The sequence below is a fragment of the Amblyomma mixtum genome, chromosome 7, assembly GCF_055824585.1.
Source record: "Amblyomma mixtum isolate Tamu chromosome 7, ASM5582458v1, whole genome shotgun sequence".
Taxonomy (NCBI): Eukaryota; Metazoa; Arthropoda; class Arachnida; order Ixodida; family Ixodidae; genus Amblyomma; species Amblyomma mixtum.
The window spans coordinates 60,065,375-60,084,027 of NC_143018.1; the positions used below are offsets into that span (position 1 = coordinate 60,065,375).

At 44.0% G+C, this 18,653-nt stretch overlaps 1 protein-coding gene across 1 annotated transcript; it reads right to left on the reverse strand.

The window, feature by feature from the left end:
* Window positions 1-1,188: 1,188 nt before the first annotated feature.
* VGAT (vesicular GABA transporter) lies at window positions 1,189-17,932 on the reverse strand. Its single transcript, XM_089552745.1, has 3 exons — window positions 17,653-17,932; window positions 13,964-14,134; window positions 1,189-6,422 (listed from the first exon to the last, which is right to left on the reverse strand). Exons 1-3 carry the CDS (start codon window positions 17,794-17,796, stop codon window positions 5,223-5,225), a joined length of 1,515 nt encoding a protein of 504 aa, XP_089408871.1. The 5' UTR covers window positions 17,797-17,932; the 3' UTR covers window positions 1,189-5,222.
* Between the last annotated feature and the right edge of the window lie 721 nt (window positions 17,933-18,653).

An 18,653-nucleotide genomic window follows, 5' to 3' on the forward strand; every position in this document is an offset into this window, starting at 1 on the left:
TGGTAGACTTGATTACATCACGCCAACTGTCAGCAGAGACTAATCGAAACTTCGTTGCTTTTTCAGATGTCATCAGGTCGGGGCCGTGCAGGCAAATGCAACGGTGGATTTCTTTTTCTGTTTGTATTTAAAGTTGCTTAAATAGATGTTAATCGCAGCTGCTGTAGATTACAGTATCAAGATGACAGTGAGCTAGACAGCTTGGTCTCGGGACTGCTTATCTTGAGAAATCGCATTAATAGTTTGTTCTGACTTAATCTGCGTGTTCTCATTAGATGACTAAAGAAGCCTTGTTGCATGGTTTTCAACCCCTAATTTCTCATATTAGCACCCCAAATTTTTCGAATCATCATTACGTTACATTAGTTATGTTATCTGAAGGCCGCTTAAGAGCGTGTAGTGACACTGAATAACTAACGTTCGTGACTCTTAGAGCGTAGCCATCTGTGAAGCAGCGACACTGTATCCTAATGTACTTCAGGTTGACAGTGGTTAGGAGGAGCGAGGATAGTTCACGGCCCGTTTGTTTTAGGTCGTTCTAAAAACATAACCGCCGGCTCTACTAGCTGTGCACTCTAAAAAAAAAAATGCTAAGGTGCAGCAACATAGGAAAGACAGAGAACAACACAGCGTAGAACTCCCTCTTTGTCTTGTCCTGTGTTCCAGCGCCTAAACAACGCTTCAGAATCTGTCACCAATTGGCCTACAACACAGTCCTGCGTAGCTGCACGCTACATACTTGCAACCGTGAGAAAAAAAGTGTGTAGCTAGTTGCTGTTAAACCAGCTTTTATCAATATGTCTGTTTTGTGGTTAACAAATTCGTTATAAAGCGTATAACGTTGTAGGAAAAAAAAACCAAAGCTGGGCTCCATGGAAGCAGATATTGTTCTGCTCTTATGTTACAAGCGATCGACGAACCCAGAAAACGAAAAAAGAAAGATGTTTTTTAGTCTGGGGAAGTACTGTTCACCACTGCAGACGTAGATTTGAACAGTAAGGAGGCCATTGTTAGGTCTAATGAAGAATCGACACGCCACAACATGAGAACTTGCTCAAAGAAACAAGAAAAGGTAATTACTGACTGCCTTTAACAAAGAAAAACATTATGAACTCCAGCAACGGCAAATTTTCTGGGTATAAAACGACGGTGTTTTCAAAGACTGGCACAAAAAAAAAAAACAATACAGAGAAAACCGGAGGCCGAAACCAAAATAAAAGTTAGGCAGGATACAGATGACTGTAATGAATCCCGCGTAATTCTATAAGCGAACAGGCTTTCACACGAGTATATACTACATCCGTTTTAATACACTTTTTACACACACATAGATTGTAGTATCACATAGAAACGAGTTGGTAACGTCCTTTCGATTGAGATTTGGATATACATGTATATCGCCACTCCTATGTTAAAGAAACAGAAACACCAGCACAATGCCACACTCTAGACGATTCTTCGCGCGATATGTGACATTCATTTGGATTCAAGCGGAATATCAACAGCATCTATCTAAACACCTCACTCGAAAGGTCGGGGATTTGGCACAGGTTCGTGGAGATTTACTGAACATTCTACGTAGTGTGTAAGTATAGCACAACTGCAATTGATTGTAAAGGACGCCAACATTGGCATTGTTTTCAACAAATGTTAAGAAAGAACATCATTTTTCATAGACAAGTTTCGTTCGATGGTGGGAAGTTTGAACGATAGAACGTTGCAAACTAGACTGAACAATGAGAGCTCGTTTGATCTTGCTAGAAGCGAAATAAAGCGATATGAATCCTTAGTACCAGACAATACTGGAACGCGGGGACCTTTGTACACCCCATTCATTTATACTTCCTCTTAACGATACTACACTTTACCACTCTTTAAAGAAAAATCTCACTATAACAAAGGTGGTTAAAAAATATCAATGCGACGAAAGTGCTGTAATTGTCAAGTCATTACTGTTAGTCACCTGGCGTGAACTAAACAGTGACCGGTAGAGGTTTCGGCATAGCGAAGCTTTACAAAATATCTTTTTTTAGCCGTCACCATTAGAAAACGATCTAATGACAATAACTACGGCAGCACCAGTAAGGATTTTGTTTTCGTTTAGAATATGACGCGTGTACGATTTGGAGAGCATAACAGGTATATGTATACATGCGTTGACAACGCTAAAAGTCACGTCTCAAGCTTTCGCTTTGTTGCTTTTCGGAGTGAGTCCTTGTCTGACCTCGCATATCTGACTCTTCAAACACCAAGCCAAGTCATGGCGCCAGGCCATGATATGCTTTGTAAATGGAAGACGTTCAGGTTGACAAGCCGGGTACCGGTCTTTAGGGAAGACTGACGTGTTTTCATTACGTAAGGAAGCACATTTTTCGTAAGTGTGAACATGGAAGCCCGTTTGCCTAGGTGCGCTACACATATGACGGACATCTTTTCTCTTTTTTTTTTTTTTACTTTCAGCGTATGCTGAGCAGCATTTCAGAACTTTTCGGTACAGAAAACTGCGCCCAACTCAATCTTTAACGGCTGAAAAAAAATGTCATCGGCGTCAGTTTTGTCTACAGCCCCTGCAGAACAATGCTCAAGCTAGTGTGTTGTCTTGATGGTTAATCCAGTGTGAGCGTTTCCCCTCTTACACTTTAGGACGTGCACTTTATAATGTATGTCATTAACAGATGAAAACAGTGCATAGACGTATTCAATAACAGCCCACGCAATGTGCATACCACGCCATACCACAACTATGCTATGCTGGAAACGTTAACATAAAGCTTTTTGATATGTAATCATAGATATGCTAAGAACACGGCAGTAAACAGTCGCGACACTCGGAAAATAATGTCGTCTAGACACTAAATAGTACTCAGTCGTGGAAGATCCACGTCAACGCCATAAACATGTTTTCAATCAGCGGAGCTCTAAACTTTAACCTTATATGCGCTGCGAAACAGTCTCTACCTTTCCAGATATGTAAACTTTTCACATTTCCTGTACAAAATGTTGTGCTGAAAGTGAATAAACATTCAATGAGCTTTCCTTCGCGGTCAACAAAAACTCAACAGTTCTAGCAAGCTATAGTTGCCTCTTGCGTATTTATTTTTAACTGCTGTCAAAGGTTTTATTAGCTCTCAGTGTCTTGTAAGTTGACACCGCTATTTGCGACTGCCACGACATCATTCTGCTTTAAAAATGCTATGATACTATTCAGTGCACACACAGCATGCTCTTCTTTAGCACATATTCGAAAAAGTAAAACTTTACACACTCACTGAATGGAAGACAGAGAGACGTAGCTGCAACGTATCTTGAATACATTGCTGGCATTTTACTTTTACTTTTCTACCGGAGGATTTACATTTCGTTCATTTTTACTTGCAAACTTTTTCCGTAATTTAAGTAAGTTCTTAAGAGCTGTTTTTAAGAACTGTGACGCATCAGGACGCTAAACAAAAGTTTTCTGTACTTATGCAACCTATATAAGTAATCGCTATACGGCCTACTTAGGTAGTGGTACACCGGGTGCTGTAGCTTGGAAGCCCGTCAAAGTCAATATACTATAAAAAATGGCTGTTCAATTTCATTCCTCCAATATCTGATTCAGATACTGTGGAAATTGCATGCTCGTGGAGATAGCTCAACAGCTTCGCGTGATACGTGTTTGACGATCGAGCAACCGAGCAACGTATCAGCTCGAAGAGCAGCTGAATATGTGGGCATGCAATCGGTTGGCGATGACGAGTTAAAATGGAAGACTTTGAACTTTGAGTTCGCAGTTTTTCTAGCAACATGCGCAGTTGGTATGGCTAGAAAGTCATCTCCAAGGTTAGCCGAGCTTTTCCGCAGAGTAGAATGCTCAGATGGAAATCCGTCCCGAGTTGAAACAGACTGGTAAGTGCAGTTAAACGCTGTCGTTTCTTGGAAGACAGATGGATTTGGTGGCGGAGCTTTTCTCACTTAGCGCGTGGCCCACTCTAGACTGGTGTGACTGTCGACTGATTGTAAGGCGTTACAATGATTTCACAACCTTCGACAAATGGCGAGCATTTGAGACTTTCCATGGAAGACTGAAGTTTGAGTACACGCTTCGTTGGGCGTAATAACGCGTCGACAGACGCACACGCTGTTCTGGGTCATTTCTGTTCGTTAGACAACTGTAATTGTAGAGAAATGGATCATTACGTCACTTGGAGGGCAGTATGTGCTAAGAGAAGCGTGTTTGCAGAAGATACTTTCAAGTAACAGTTGTAACTCTGCCAGAGCGCTCATTTTCTTGCTTTCATTTCCTAATTATTCAGTTCGTAAGAAGCAAGACAGGCTGTAGATTTTGTGTGGATTTCTTAAAATGTGTCTTGAAGTCTAACGCAGTGACGGCTGTTTATAAGAGTATAATGGAAGACATGCTTGTCCACATTTCGGACATCGATACCTTAGTGCGCCATTTAGTTCGAAACTCATCGCGTCGCGTCGCACAGCGTACTGCCAGTGTTTACGTCGCCCCTAGTTAGTGCTCGCTTGCATGCTGGGTTAGACTGCATGCCTTAGCGGGAAACTTAGCGAATGAGCGATCATCACCTTCTTCCCTGATGTCATGCCGAAAACCGCTTGGGTCAGTAGATGTATGAGTGTAGTCGTGATCTGTAGAAACAGCTGAATAGCGGAGTTGGAAGAATTTCGTATTTGCACTACGTGCACTTAGTATTACATTAATGTAGACGGCCTTTAGTGCTTCCGGTCGTTACAAGAAGCGTTAGTGTGGACTTCTGTGGCATTGTTTCATAACTTTACTTCCTGAACAAGATGCAGCGTAATAAACTGACGGTGCAGAGATCGCACTTGACTCTATGATCACCATGTAAAGGAAACACTTATCGAAAAATCATGATGCCTTCCACTCGGTAACTGCGGATACGTTACTTAGGCCGTTCTGTAACCTTTAAACAATCGGTGACATAGGTGAAGTGATTGTGCCGCCTAAGTGATTTGAAGCTATTCAGAAAGGCTAGACGCTATTTTGAATCGCCGTGAAGAACAGCTCTTGTCGCTGTTTTATCCTTACCCCGCCACCCCTTTTGGGTATTACCAAATAAGCCTCCCTATGGGCACATATATGTACGGACACGCCAACTCAGTCTCACGGAACACACATACAGACGACGAGAGAAGAAATAAAAATCGAGATAGCCCTTATCGCCGCGCATGAAAGATTAGTAACGAGGCACGTTCTAAGATTCTATGACCGGCACGTGAGGCAGTGGAAGGTGGTATGCTTCGACGAGGCCGGCGAACGAGGTGTAGATACCGACGAGGCCGGAGAAGCCGCCGAAGCACATGATGAACACCTCCCAGCTGATGGAGTACCACTCCATGGTGTCCCACTTGAGCTTCATGTGGAAGTAGCAGGGCCAGATGAAGGACAACATGGTTCCCGTGAAGCTACCGATCAGGCCCATGAGCAGGGCGAAGTACGGGATCGAGATGGCCATAAGCATGGTGAATATGACTAGGCCTACCCGCAGCGCCAGGCCCCAGACTCGGAGCTCGCCGTCGATGGCGTAGCAGGACGGGAAGAGGGTCTTGGGCCGCTCCCGGAAGTATGCGTGTTCGATCAGGGCTGATGCGGCGAAGTAGGGCAGCGGATAGGAGAAGAGGGCCTTGGCGACCAGGATCAGGTTGACGACTATCTTGAAACCCCTGGTCGGCAGGTTGTTGGTGATGACCTCCTGGGTCTCTTCGGCGAAGGTCAGGAAGCAGACGTAGGCGAACATCGCCTTGAAGACGGCCGCCGCAATGTGACTCCAATTGAGCATGCAGTGAAACCTCGACTTGTCTTTGAGGTTCCCTTCGAGCGTGGGCAGAAAGATCTGCGACGTGTAACTGAAGACGACGATGCCCATAGTGACCGGGAACTTGTTGATGTTGATGCGGAACTGGACCTTGGCCCAGGCCCACTCGGACGCTCTGGTCAGGCAGTAGCCCAGGATGATGACGTTGATGCAGAGATGAGTGACGGTGCACCAGAAGCTCAGCATCGATACCGATCGCAGGTTTTTGAGGAAGGCGCAGGGTAGGAGGATCATGGTGGTGAGCATGATCCAGGACCGCTGGTCGACGGCGCCTTCCGGGAACGAGCCGATCATGAGGTCCCCGCAGAGGACCACGTACAGGATGCAGGTCATGAGCAGTTCGATGATCTGCGCGATGTTGACGGCCTTGCCGCCCCATCGCGGCCCCAGCACTGTCTGGGCCACGGCCACGTAGCTGTCCCGGACTCGAACCAACTCGCCGCGCTCGTTCGGTTCGTAGAGACAGTCGACCAGGATTTTTCCCGTGTGGCAGCACATGTAGGCAACGAATACGAGTGCGAAGACACCCCAGTAGCCGCCATGAAGCACCGAGTAAGGCAGGCTCACGATGAACATGCCCTGCAAGAAGAAGGCGAATAAATTGTCAGCGTTGTCGATACATAGGACATTGCGGAACATATCACAAGACGAGCTCGTTCTAGGCAAAATGATTTCAACGCGATAGTTTCAAGGGTCTCGTGTCGCAGAAGAGCCGGCGTTGGCGTCGTTGGCCATGAACGAAAAATGCGCGGAAAATCCTCAGAGATGCAACCTAGGTAGCAGGTGGGCCATCTAGGTCACGTGACGTTTTCTTACGTCATCACAACCTGCCCACCGGATTGTGACCAAACTGGCCGAGGCAAAAGGCAGTTCAATTATTGGTTGCGAGGGGTTGCTCGGAAAGAGCAATCTGGTTCTCCCAAGCGCCACATGGAGGGTTGTGTTTGAAACAGCCACCTGTCGGGGCAGTGATGCATCGCTTAACCGCTGCACTACTGCGCCAGGTGTGGCATGAGGACTCCCAGCAATCTATGAATGTAAAGTATGGAATGACCAATTTCGTGTATATGGGCATTAACCTATCACCCTTATCGTGTCATACTATTAAGGCTGAGGTTTCAGTGTCCCTTCCAGTTTATCTGTCATAGGCTCGATGCACTGTGGACGAGGGTTATGAGGGCTGTGAGGATTTACTTCTAATGAAAAGAAATGCCTGATACTTGTACGAAAGAGTTGCCGATGCTAATTTTCAAGTGCAGCACGTCCACAATTGCAGTAGTTTTTAAGAGCGTTAGAATACAATTCAGTGGCACTAGGAATGACCGAAAAAGAGAACTTCGAATTAATTTGGAAATAGAGGTCCAAATACATCAAATGACAACTCCCACATGGCTTGCTTTTTGAAACATGCTTGTTTCTTTCGAATCCGTTTCATAAAATTCTTCAACTCAAAACTATTCTCTTCTCGTGGAATAACACGGGAAACGGCAGGTATGCACACTGCATAATACGAGTTAAAGCTTAAAAGTAAATATTTTTTTCACCATGAATAACTAAAAACAAAAGTGATTACATTGCCCAGTTCCTTGCTCTAAAAATAAATCATCGACTTTGTTCATTGCTGGTTGAATTAAATGCTTCCATCTTCATGATGTGGCAACACGATCTTGACAAGTGCTGCCGACCAATCAGTACGCTCTGAAAAAATCAATCTTGGAGTAAGAAAGGAGCTGGGGCATCTTTTGTGCTCATTTGTACGTCTAGTATCACGATGATTTCCAGTCCGAGACTTCTGGATGAACTTATTTCCAGCTCTAAACATCGAGGGCAGTGAAAGCTTTGGAGACAGGTATGGCTGGTCTTGAGTTTTTTGTCCGCATCTTTTCGTGCCTAAGATTGTCAATGCCGATACGAACTAGCCCCCCCACCCCCTTCCTATCGGCCTCTCTTGTCTCAATATAAAAAAAAATGCTCCTCTCTTTGGCCAAAGATACGCTCTTCACCTAGATATGAAAGGACACGAACTTTTTGTTGTTGTTTTTTCTCACAGGACAAGACTGGCAAAACAAAAATACATGATAGTTGCGGGCGATAAACAAAAATCCGAACAGCTGCACGCTTTGCTTCGTTCTCTTAGTGCTTAAAATGCTCTAGACTAACCGATAATATTAGGAAAGTGGTTAATTGTAAAATAAATGATTAATTCTATACTGCATAAAAAATCTCGGAGCAGATAGCCGCGAAAACAGCTATAAACTTTTCTGTTTTTACAGACTAAAGATCTCTATTTGTTGCTTTATACTGCACTCAATTTTTGTCGCCATGGTAATCTTGGTGAAGTCACTGACTTTACAAAGAAGTTCTGACCTTTGGCAATCACAGTACCACCATCGTCATCATTTTCATTATAACTTCCAGATTGAAACCGCTGCAGGACAAATAACGCCTACTTATATCCACCAATTATTTCAGTTTTGCTCCAGCCGCATGCATTCGTATAAGCTAATCGCTTCTCCTAAATGTAGTAAAGCGTAAGGAAGTGAGAACTGGCGACCACAATAACTACGTGTTGTTTCGTCTTTGAATATTTGTACCCGACTTCTGTTTTAGAGCTCTTCTCGCTTGTCAAATGAGAGGAACCCTTTGGCATCGGAAGGGAGAACGCAGTTCAGTTCTTTTCCTATTAATTGCAAAATCGATGTTGGGGATTGCTTTGGCAAAATTTAAACGGAATACACTGTACGCCAGTGGTTTTAGCAAAAAGCTGCCACTTCATTAGCAACTTGGCTATTGGAGGCTATTTTTCTCACTTCAGAACGTTTTGTGGACGGCTTTTGCGTACTGCGACGAAAACGTATTCAGTGAGCTCCATATGGATCCTTCGCGTAGTCTATGTACTATATGATGTGTGTAGCTCTACTTTTGGCCCCACTGAAAATAGATCCTAGTTGCAAGACGGCAGACAATTACGCAAGTTGGTAAACGTTCACTGCGAAAAGAAATAAAGAACGTGTAATTTTTTTTTCACAATAAACTAGATCCTCTCAGACGACAGCGGCGATTGTTTCACCGCTGACGGTTGCACACACCTAAATTTATTTTTAGGCGAGTGCTCTTTGAAAACTTATCCTTACATGATCTGCTAACAAACATAACTGTTATTTTTATTGTTTTTGTGGAACCTCTTTCGGTATGGTGCTTTTAGTACGTTTCTATGAAATAATAAAAAAAACATATAATCGTGAAGCGATTTAAATATAAACCTGGCTTTATTCAACAATCCTTCAAATCAGTTCAATTCCTGGTGCCGCAAGTGCTGTCCGAAGAGTAGGTTTCAAATATTAAATGCATCGTTATGTTCTTTTCAATACACATCATTTATTTTAGAGCCAAATGCCATAGCTTTATTAACGCATCTTTCACCTCGAGCCGCAAATTTTTGGCCCCCGCTGTTGTAGAGCGGTGTCGGCTGTGGCGTAAACCTAACTAGTGCGCCCACAGCCACATTTTATCTCCACCTTCAAAAAATGCAAATGCCAGAATTTTTTGCACCATGAAAGAAATAAAAATCAGATTTACAACACAGAACTGTGAACATGTCAATTGCATATTATTGGGTTTCGTCACGCTAGGTACATTGGAAGAGCCTTATTTATCGGAGAAGCAGGACGATTGCAGATAAGATCATGTTATGAGTTGCTGCTCGGCATTTTCTATGTACCTGTTACTTCAGTATATCATTTCTTGATTACTGGGAATAAAAATATTTTCAATTATTTTCGTATAAGAAAATATTTTTAACCACTAAATTTGTTGATCACGATGAGGTGGACTCCCGCGCCTGCGCGCCTTGCTGCTTTTACCTACTCCTGTATTGATGAATAATTGAAAAAAAAAATAATGTCGCGAGATGCACGAAAATTTTGACAGCAAATTTACGCTTACCGCAGGGTTCGTGCCGACACTGTTGTCGGTTTTTAAAGCTTATTTTTTTTTCTAAACTTTTGCACAACTTGGTGAAACGTAAGTTTCTGACTTGCTAACTTTTGAAGTTTTTATCTAAAAGAAGACACAAGTTATAATTTCGCCCCTTTAACTCGGCATTCTACACAGGTTTATGGAGTAAACAATATAAAACTCACTGACATATCTTTTACGAATAATAAAAATATTATTACTAGACTGAAAAGCACAAAACCGAGAGAAAGAGCAAACCATGAGAAGGCGAATGTGAATACCATCTAAAAATTGTCGTGCAGCTCCGCGTAATATATTTACAGTCATTCGTAAACTAACTTGGCAAAAAAATGCAGTGCGTGTAAGCAAGGCAGTCTATCTCCTGCTGACAAAAGAAAAAATCTGAGCGCCGAAATATTTTTCTGGGCAACAGTAATTACACACCTATCATTTAAAGTCATCAGGCAATGGATATAGAATAAACATGTATATCGAAGAAGTCGACCAGCCAACCACTGCATAATCTTATCTGAAACTACCCAGCACTGCTCTATAAAGTTAGTAAAACAAATTTACCGTTTCTTAGATTACGTAGAAGTAGTCTATTTCAACCACAACATTCCTGTAAGCAATCTGCAGGGCTACAGAGTTGCAATTTTTTTCATTGTTTCAAATTTTACTTCGGTTACGGTCAGATATGCATTGAGTTTATAACTATGTCTCTTTTCAGGAATGCTTTCTTAGCGTCGCCACGAGCAACTTTTTTAGAACCAGATCTCTTCAAAGGACTGAGTGTCACTGATATTTCTAACACAGAACTATATCTGCGGTAGCATATGCGGACGGTATTAATATGTTCTAATTGGTGCAAACAGGTGTCGATCACCCCGAAGACGCCACCGCTTTTCTGAATATTTGCTTGAGGCCAAAAATAAATCACTTCTGGTTACTTCGGAGCTATGCCATCTAAATCAAGAAATAACAGGGAGCAAAAAGAAAGAAAAACAAGCGACGATTACGCACGCTATGGTCCATCACAACCTAGTACTGTATTCCGCCATTGTAAATCTTAAACTACTGTTTACATCAAAATACGCCTACTGCATACTTGTACTCCTGTTAGAACTGCACGCAAATACAGCATACTTGGAGTCAGTTCTTTTTTTTCTTGTGGTTAAAGGCTGACGTCGAATACGAGCCGGCGTATTGCTATAGCGTGTTAGGCATTGGTCCGGAAGCGGCACTGTTTATTGCATTCACTTAATTATAATGAATTGACAAATAAATTGCATTAATGAGTTGCAGCTTTAAACACTTTCTCATTTACATGAATTGAAGATAACAAAACGTAAAGATTCCCACGTTAAAAGATTCGATAGTTTGATGATACGCTTCACCAGTGCATGCGCCACGCAGTCTCCTGAAATTTGTCATTTTTTGTCAATAAAAACGGAAGACAATACGGCTGAGAGTAAGACTTTCTGCTGAATACTGACGCGTAAACCCTTTATAATTATGCACTGTGTCTACCTCATTTAACAAATAACCAACTTCATTAATACTTATGCTCCACATTATTTAATTTATTCCACGCATAAGTAACGTTCTGAGCCCCTCTTAACGCAGGAACTAACTACAATCTGCTATCCCCATTGCCCACGGATAAGGTGGTTGTAAGCGCAAAAACGTGCGGTTGCATGTACAAATGCCGTCGCAAATAAATAAAAGAACGGTTCTTTTCTGCCTCAAAAGTGCCCTAAAACATTACCAGTTCTTCGGTGCCACATTTTTGCTCCAAAGTACCACGCCCCTGTTGTGAGCAAATTGATTTGTGCACGCGCCGGTTTGAGCCTTTACACCACTAGATCTTGCCCCGCCTACTTTTTAACGCAATCCATACAAGCCCTCGTACTACATAGTCAAAAGCTGTCCTTGGCCGCATGTGCTCCCCGAGAGCATCGTTGTAGATAAACGTTTTCAATGATGGGCTCAGGCTTCACTTCAGCCGAATCGCGAAGAGGAAACAGAGAAAATTCGTGACTCATCGCCCTCGCTTGGTGCGAAGCACTGACAGCTCAGGTTGCAAAGCACCCGTTCTGAGGGCTAGCTACACCACACGGTGAAACACAACACTGCAATCTCGATACCGTCCACCCAGTGCGAGACATCCCTTATGGCACAGGCCAACGAGGGGAACTTTTTCTTTTCTTTTGCGCAGCAAGTGGGCGGGAAAAATTCGGGCAAGGAAATCCTACGAAGCAGGCGTCCCTGTTACAGCGGAGAAAATCCTTCGTTCAGCTGTCTCTCTAAAATCGCTGCTCAAAACCACACCGTGGATGAGCGAAAATGGCACATTTTTAGTGCACATTGCTCATGTGCGGATACCGAGTTTACGGAATAAAGATTTAAACCTTAGTGCGTTTGCTGTGCGCGGTAACTGCTTAACGAAGATGTAGGAAAATGGTCGAATTCTACCGCAGTAAACTGCGTGCAGACTAATTGCGCCACAAGGCTTCACGAAGATAGCGACAACAACTCAATGTAAGTCTATGTGGAACAAAAGTCCATAATAAAGCGAGGTTATAGTCAGATGATTCTTGATAATCACAAAATGAACAAGGAAAAAACCTCAGCGTGCTTGCCTGAGGCAAGCATCCTGAGGTTTTTCTTTCGTTGTTCACTTCGTGATTGTGTGGAACAAAATGTGTCGGGTACCGGAAGGCAACAAAATGGCCTTTTCTCTGCAAGCGCTTGCCTTAGAACAGTTTGCAAGAGTAAGAGGAACAGCCTGCATCTTTCCACAAGCCTAGCAGTAAGCAACTACTCCACTGAAGAGCGTTTTCTTCAGTCACGCTGCAAAATTAGACGCTACATCTTCAAGCATAAGCACTAATCAACGAGAAATCAGCCTGCGCTATGATAACCTTCCAAGATTGTGGGTGCAAATCTGTCGGAAGAAAGCAAATTGTAGTGGAAGAAAAGAAAACAATCTGCTCTTTTCTCTATTTCTCTGACCTTACAGTCTTCTTTTCGACGCAGCTAATGTTATATGTTATTGTGAAGTGTACGCCGATTTGCAATTTAATTTTTGAAGCACTGCATCAAATACGTGTCTAATCCCCTCAACTTGGTCTATATTACTGGACTAAACCTGCAAATACAACAGCCTTCTTCTCTTCATAGGTGCGATCGAACATTCCACGGGGTTCAGATTTAAAAAAAAAAAACTGCGAGCGTCTGTGTTCAGAGCTGTATAATTGCCACCAGGCGATTGCTTTGCTAATTAAATTGAGACTTCCTTCAATTTTTCAGTCTCAAATCTTTAGAAAATAATCCAAACCACTTCTCACCTTTTTCCTGAGTTATGCATTCATGTAACTCATGTAAGTAACAAATTTCTTCGAATATTTATTTGCCGCCGCGGTGGCTCAGTGGCTATGGTGCTCGGCTGCTGTCCCGAAAGACGTGGGTTCGATCCCGGCCGCGGCGGTTGAATTTCTTTGGAGGAGAAATTCGAGGCCCGTGTGCTGTGCGATGTCAGTGCACGTTAAAGAACCCCAGGTGGTCGAAATTTCCGGAGCCCTCCACTACGGCGTCTCTCATAGCCTTAGTTGCTTTGGGACGTTAAACCCCATAAACCAACCAACCAATATTTATTACTGCCATTTTTCTGATAATCACCTCATATGCACGTAACCGAATCACGGCCAGTCGCCAGTATAGGTTTTCGTGATACCAGGAGACGCCAACAGCAATCGAAACCGCGAACCTTAAGCACAGAGTCGAAAACACTTGTCTATAGCGCTGGGAAGGTGCCGTTCGGGGGGAATGAAAAGAAATTACGAAACAGGTATTGACTTTCATTGATAATTCTTGAGCACGAGAGCAGATGAACAGAGACGTGAACCACACAGGTACCAGTGCTTTACCGCTAGCAAAGCAGCTGCGAAAAGATTTCAGGTGATTTGCTCCGCAGCACACCGCCCGAGCACTCTGGACAAGTGTGATCTACTCTGTGCAGGCACCGAGGAAGTTGCTTGCATAGACGGTAAGTGCACACGAGAAGGAACTTTTCTCGTGGCGTTTCAATGCTACTTCACAGGCTACAAAGCAAGTATGCAGATTCAGAAGAGTGCTCCGCAGAAGAAGAAAACGGGGCGCACCTGGATCGCGTTGGTGACATTCCATCCCGCTTGCCACTCCGAGATCTTCTCTCCTTCCCGGCCTCCGAACTCGTCCACATGTTCGATGCTGCGCTGTGGAGGCAGGCCGTTGACGCCCTCCGTAAGCGTCGTCTCGGCGTAGCCACCCTCGCCACCGTCAGCGCCCAGGGCCTGGGGGCCGCGAACAGAAGAATACTTTGTCTTCCAACATACCGAGTTCACTAGGTTTGCTGAAGCACCGTTTTTAAGTTAGCCGGCTGGAGTGGGCTTGCAGCCGGCCGCTGTCGTACTGAGAGCTCAGTACGACAGCGCTCCAAAGGCGCGAAATCGCTCGCCGCACATACTACCTGCTTACTTCTTGTGAACCAGGGAAGGCGGGGGAGGGCGCGGGCTTACGTCACGAAGTGTACACTCGCAGCCGGGGAGTTTACCGGAGAGGAAGGGCCAGTGCCGGGAGCCTGAGTACCCGCGTTCGAACCCGACCGCGGCGGCCGCGTTTCTACGGAGGCGAAATGCAAAAGGCGCCCGTGTGCTGTGCGATGTCTGTGCACGTTAAAGATCCCCAGGTGATCGAAATTATTCCGGAGACCTCCAACACGGCACCTCTTTCTCTCTTTCTTCTTTCACTCCTACCTTCCTCCCTCGCGCTACCGTCGCGGCTGCTATATTGCTTTTGGCAAACACGGTACACTACTGTCCATTCTGTGGTGATGAGTCAGCCTAATTCCTTTTACAGCGTGAACTAGTGAAGTGAACTGCTACAACTTGACACTTCCCGCCTTCCTTCCAAAATCTCGTGAGCGTAGTGCTTATGAAATAACGTCATCACATAGCAAGATCACATGACCGTTGATTGTAAGTAGGTCGCATGACGCATTTAACTGTCACAATTAGTTATAAAGGCTCGCAACTAAAGTCTCGAACGCGTCACCACGTTAGATTCTTCGTCCCACAGCACACTTTCATATATAGTTGTCTCTGAAGCGCGTGTGTGACATTACTTGGGCGCCCACTTCAACTTGTTTCTTTGATAGTGGGCTCTCGAACATATTCTTCGCGACGCTTTTCATTGACAGGCATTTTCGGGACTGCCCAAAGACACGGTAAGTGCAGCCGATGCTTGCACTGACGTCCGCCGAGAATCTATAGAAGTAACTCCATCCTACGATTCCCCGCGTGCATGTTACGTAGGCAACGCAGAGATCCATCCTTGCAGTCTATGTGCACCAATAAGGAGAGGGGAGCAGGCTGGCTAAAGCAGCGCAAATAAGATAAGACGACAGTAGTGATTCGGACAAGACAGGTGTTGAGCCCCGTCCGTTTCTTTCCTCTCGTGCTGGGATATTTGCGCTGCCTTAGGCCTTTAAGCGCGCCCATTCTTGTGTGCTTTGTATCCGTTATCTACTCCTCCTGTGCGTTTTTATATTTTCGTTGCTTTATTTGTCTTGCTCAGGTGAAGGTAGCATACTGGGTGTGAGTCTCATTGTATGTCTCTTCATCTTCAGTATGTCTGTTTCGTGTTGCCTCGTTCTCCTCTGCTGCTCATATTTATCCCTGTTCTGCGTAACAGACCACCTCTTCTTTATCATGCTGTTCGCTTTGTTTAATCTCACTCCCAGTCCTATCTCCTTACTCCGACTATTTGCATTTACAAACGTGCTGTGAGTAGTTGTGCTCCGGACCTATCTGTTTTTTCTTTCTAACTTCCTTCTTTTCTAAAATTTCCTTGCCTTCATTTCGTTAATTTTTAACTGGCTTTAATAAGCCTGCCAGAACAATGCTGTAACAGGCTTTCTCGCATTTTTATTTTTTGTTTTGTTTAGCTCCCAGAGAGGCCTATCACAAGGAGCATGATTCCGACTAACCTCCCTGTTTTTCCTGTGCTCGCTCTATCTCTCTTACGTTCCCTGAGAATATGGCAAGCTTTCGGAAGCTTACCTCACTTGTGACGTCACCTACAAGCATCTATGCTGCAAAGGCCTCAACGTAAGCATTCATGCGAAGCCTTTCATTACCTAAATAGAAATAAAATTACAAGTGCGCATTGTAGTATCAAGAACGCACTTTACGATGGCGCCTGTATTACTGTTGCGAACAAACGTATGGCTGAAGTTCTGAACAGACTTTCTAAAGCCTTTGCACCTAACACAGTCTAACCTACGTGGCAGGAATAGCAGTCCTGCGCACTTGTCCCGAGGTGCAAACAGTTTCAACCATGCCTTACAGCTAAACAAAGGGTGAAAATGAAAACCCTTTTTCCGAACGAATGACCTCACAAGCCAGAAATCCTGTCGGTAGGTATTTGCGCAAGAAGTATTAGAGCTGTTTCTCGTCAACCGAATGAATGCGATATCCAGTGAGGAGATAGTTGAGACACCGGCAGATTACAAGTCAATAGTTACACGTAGTGACGAGATGCATGAACAATTTGGAAAAGCTTAGCCCCCTCGGGCTTCCCCTCTCAGGCACCCTCCCCTTTTGTGTTTCTTTTTTTTTGCTTCAAGGAGGGCCTTAAACGCGGGAACGTTCCGGCTTTGACACAAGGGTCCTGTTCATCAACGTTTTCCGCAAGCACGTTTTATCATCAGAACACATTTTCTTTCTGTTATGGCTTTTATGGATCAGTGTAGCTAGGATGAAGTCGATAGATACGGAATACTTTGCAGTCACGCTTGTGATAATTACTCCGTGAACTTGTCATAGCACAGTACAATCACCCTGGCCTCCATGTGGAACTGTCTCATGCATCTAAGCGGAATCGCTAAGAGAGAATGTCCACTGGTGTCGCTGAGTGGGATAATACGTTATTAGACGGTTGTGCCACACGATAATGTACCATCGGTGGACACAAAACTAACCAGAATTAATCCAAAGGGTTTCAAGTGAGGGGGCGGGTTTCCGACAATTAGCAGCACAGGCTTCTCCCATTCGGTACTGCTAGTTATCGTTTTGTCCTTGTTAGAATTGTTTCGTTATAGTGTATTTTTTTAAACAATTTCAGCAGTGAAATTTAGTTTCTTGTGTATACGAATCTGGCGAAAATGTTCACTGTGCTACGGGCACCTGCTACTTTAAGCTCGTGTGAGTAAATACAATTGATTAATGGTTTTCCTATTTAAAACAAGTTGTAATTCCAATTGATTACTTCTTTCTGGGCGTCTTTCAAGCAGTTGAAGTGAAAGAAAATGTGGGAAACTTTGTCAAGAAATTGCGGAAGGACCTATGAGAGAATAAATTCCCGGAGTCAAATGGGGTGTCTTGGGGTGTCAGTGAATTGTATTAGAAAATTTCGACCTCAAACACGTTACTGCAAAATTCATGCATCGCCTGTACCAAGAGACAATCGCTTAACAGCGTGCCATGCTTTAAAGGAGCTGTAGGCGGATGTTATGATCTTTTCCAGACAAATAACTGGGTGGATGTTAATGCTACAATTACAACGCTAAATCTAAACAACCCAGTTAACGAAAGCTGTCTTATCCACTTCATCAAAAGGTGAAGCCAAACGAAGAAGCAATGAATAGCTGTTTCTTTACAGCGTAAGCAGTGATAGTGTCGCAATCTGAGAATAGCGTCGTCTATCTGTCTGACTGAAATTTTTATATAAATATATGAAATATAATAATATTGTTGGGTCCCCCATTGCAATCGAGTGTGCACAGGCCGTTTTGCATATAATTGCGTCTCACCTGAAAATTCGACAGTTCGGTGTCGTTCCCCTGCTTGGCAAAGTGCAATTCCTCTCCCGAGTTGTCTTCGCCGCAGCTGCCAGGCATGTACGACCGGGCTTTCTGGATGAAGCCGGTCAGCTTGTATATTATCTGGTCGGCCATGTCCACGACTTGTTTACTCCACACACGGATCAACACTCCCTCTCCTCCTCAGTAGTGACGGATCCCTCTGGCTTTAAGTCCAGAGATCTTGTGGAAGACGTTTGTACGGAACCCAGCAGAACGTTCCCGGATGCAACTTGCTGTCTGTCGAGGCTTCGATGACAGAACGAGAAGAGCAAGTTTGGTAGTCGAGGTTGTGAGAAGAAAAACCGGGACGCGAACGCTGTGGTCCTTAAGGCAGATTCTGGAAGACTTCACGTTTCGAAGGGTGTCGATGTCGGGACCAGCTGCAAAGAGCGCGATTTGATTCGACACATGCGCACTTGTCTCTTCAAGAACACTACACCACCAAAGAATGTGTTACCGCAGTTCAGCATAACAATAGAAAAATCTGGACGATGTGGCTTGCATCAAGTTGTGCATATTGACTGGAACATACCCAACAATTCTCGACAAAAAAATTTCAATGGAAAAGATATGCGAGCCCAATTTTTAATTATATTCTGAGATACCACTATAACAATCATTATATTCGCAGCTCTCCTGTCGGTAGGCTTGCAATTTTTTGCAATTAACATTTTTGCTTTCGTCAAGAGCGTTCCATTTAATTTTCTATAGCAGTCTTAAGCTCGATGCAAGCGATGGAAAAAATTTAAGAAGAAGATTTCGCTGCACATCGGAAGATGGGATCATTACGTACAATATTTCGATAACAGCACATTGCAATTTCCCGATATTCAAAATTTTTCTCCAAGAATGTTGGACATGAGCCGCTTAAAAAAACACGATATACGAACAGGGAGATGTAACACACATACAGAGTGCTATCAGATACCTTAATTATTTAATAAATGTCG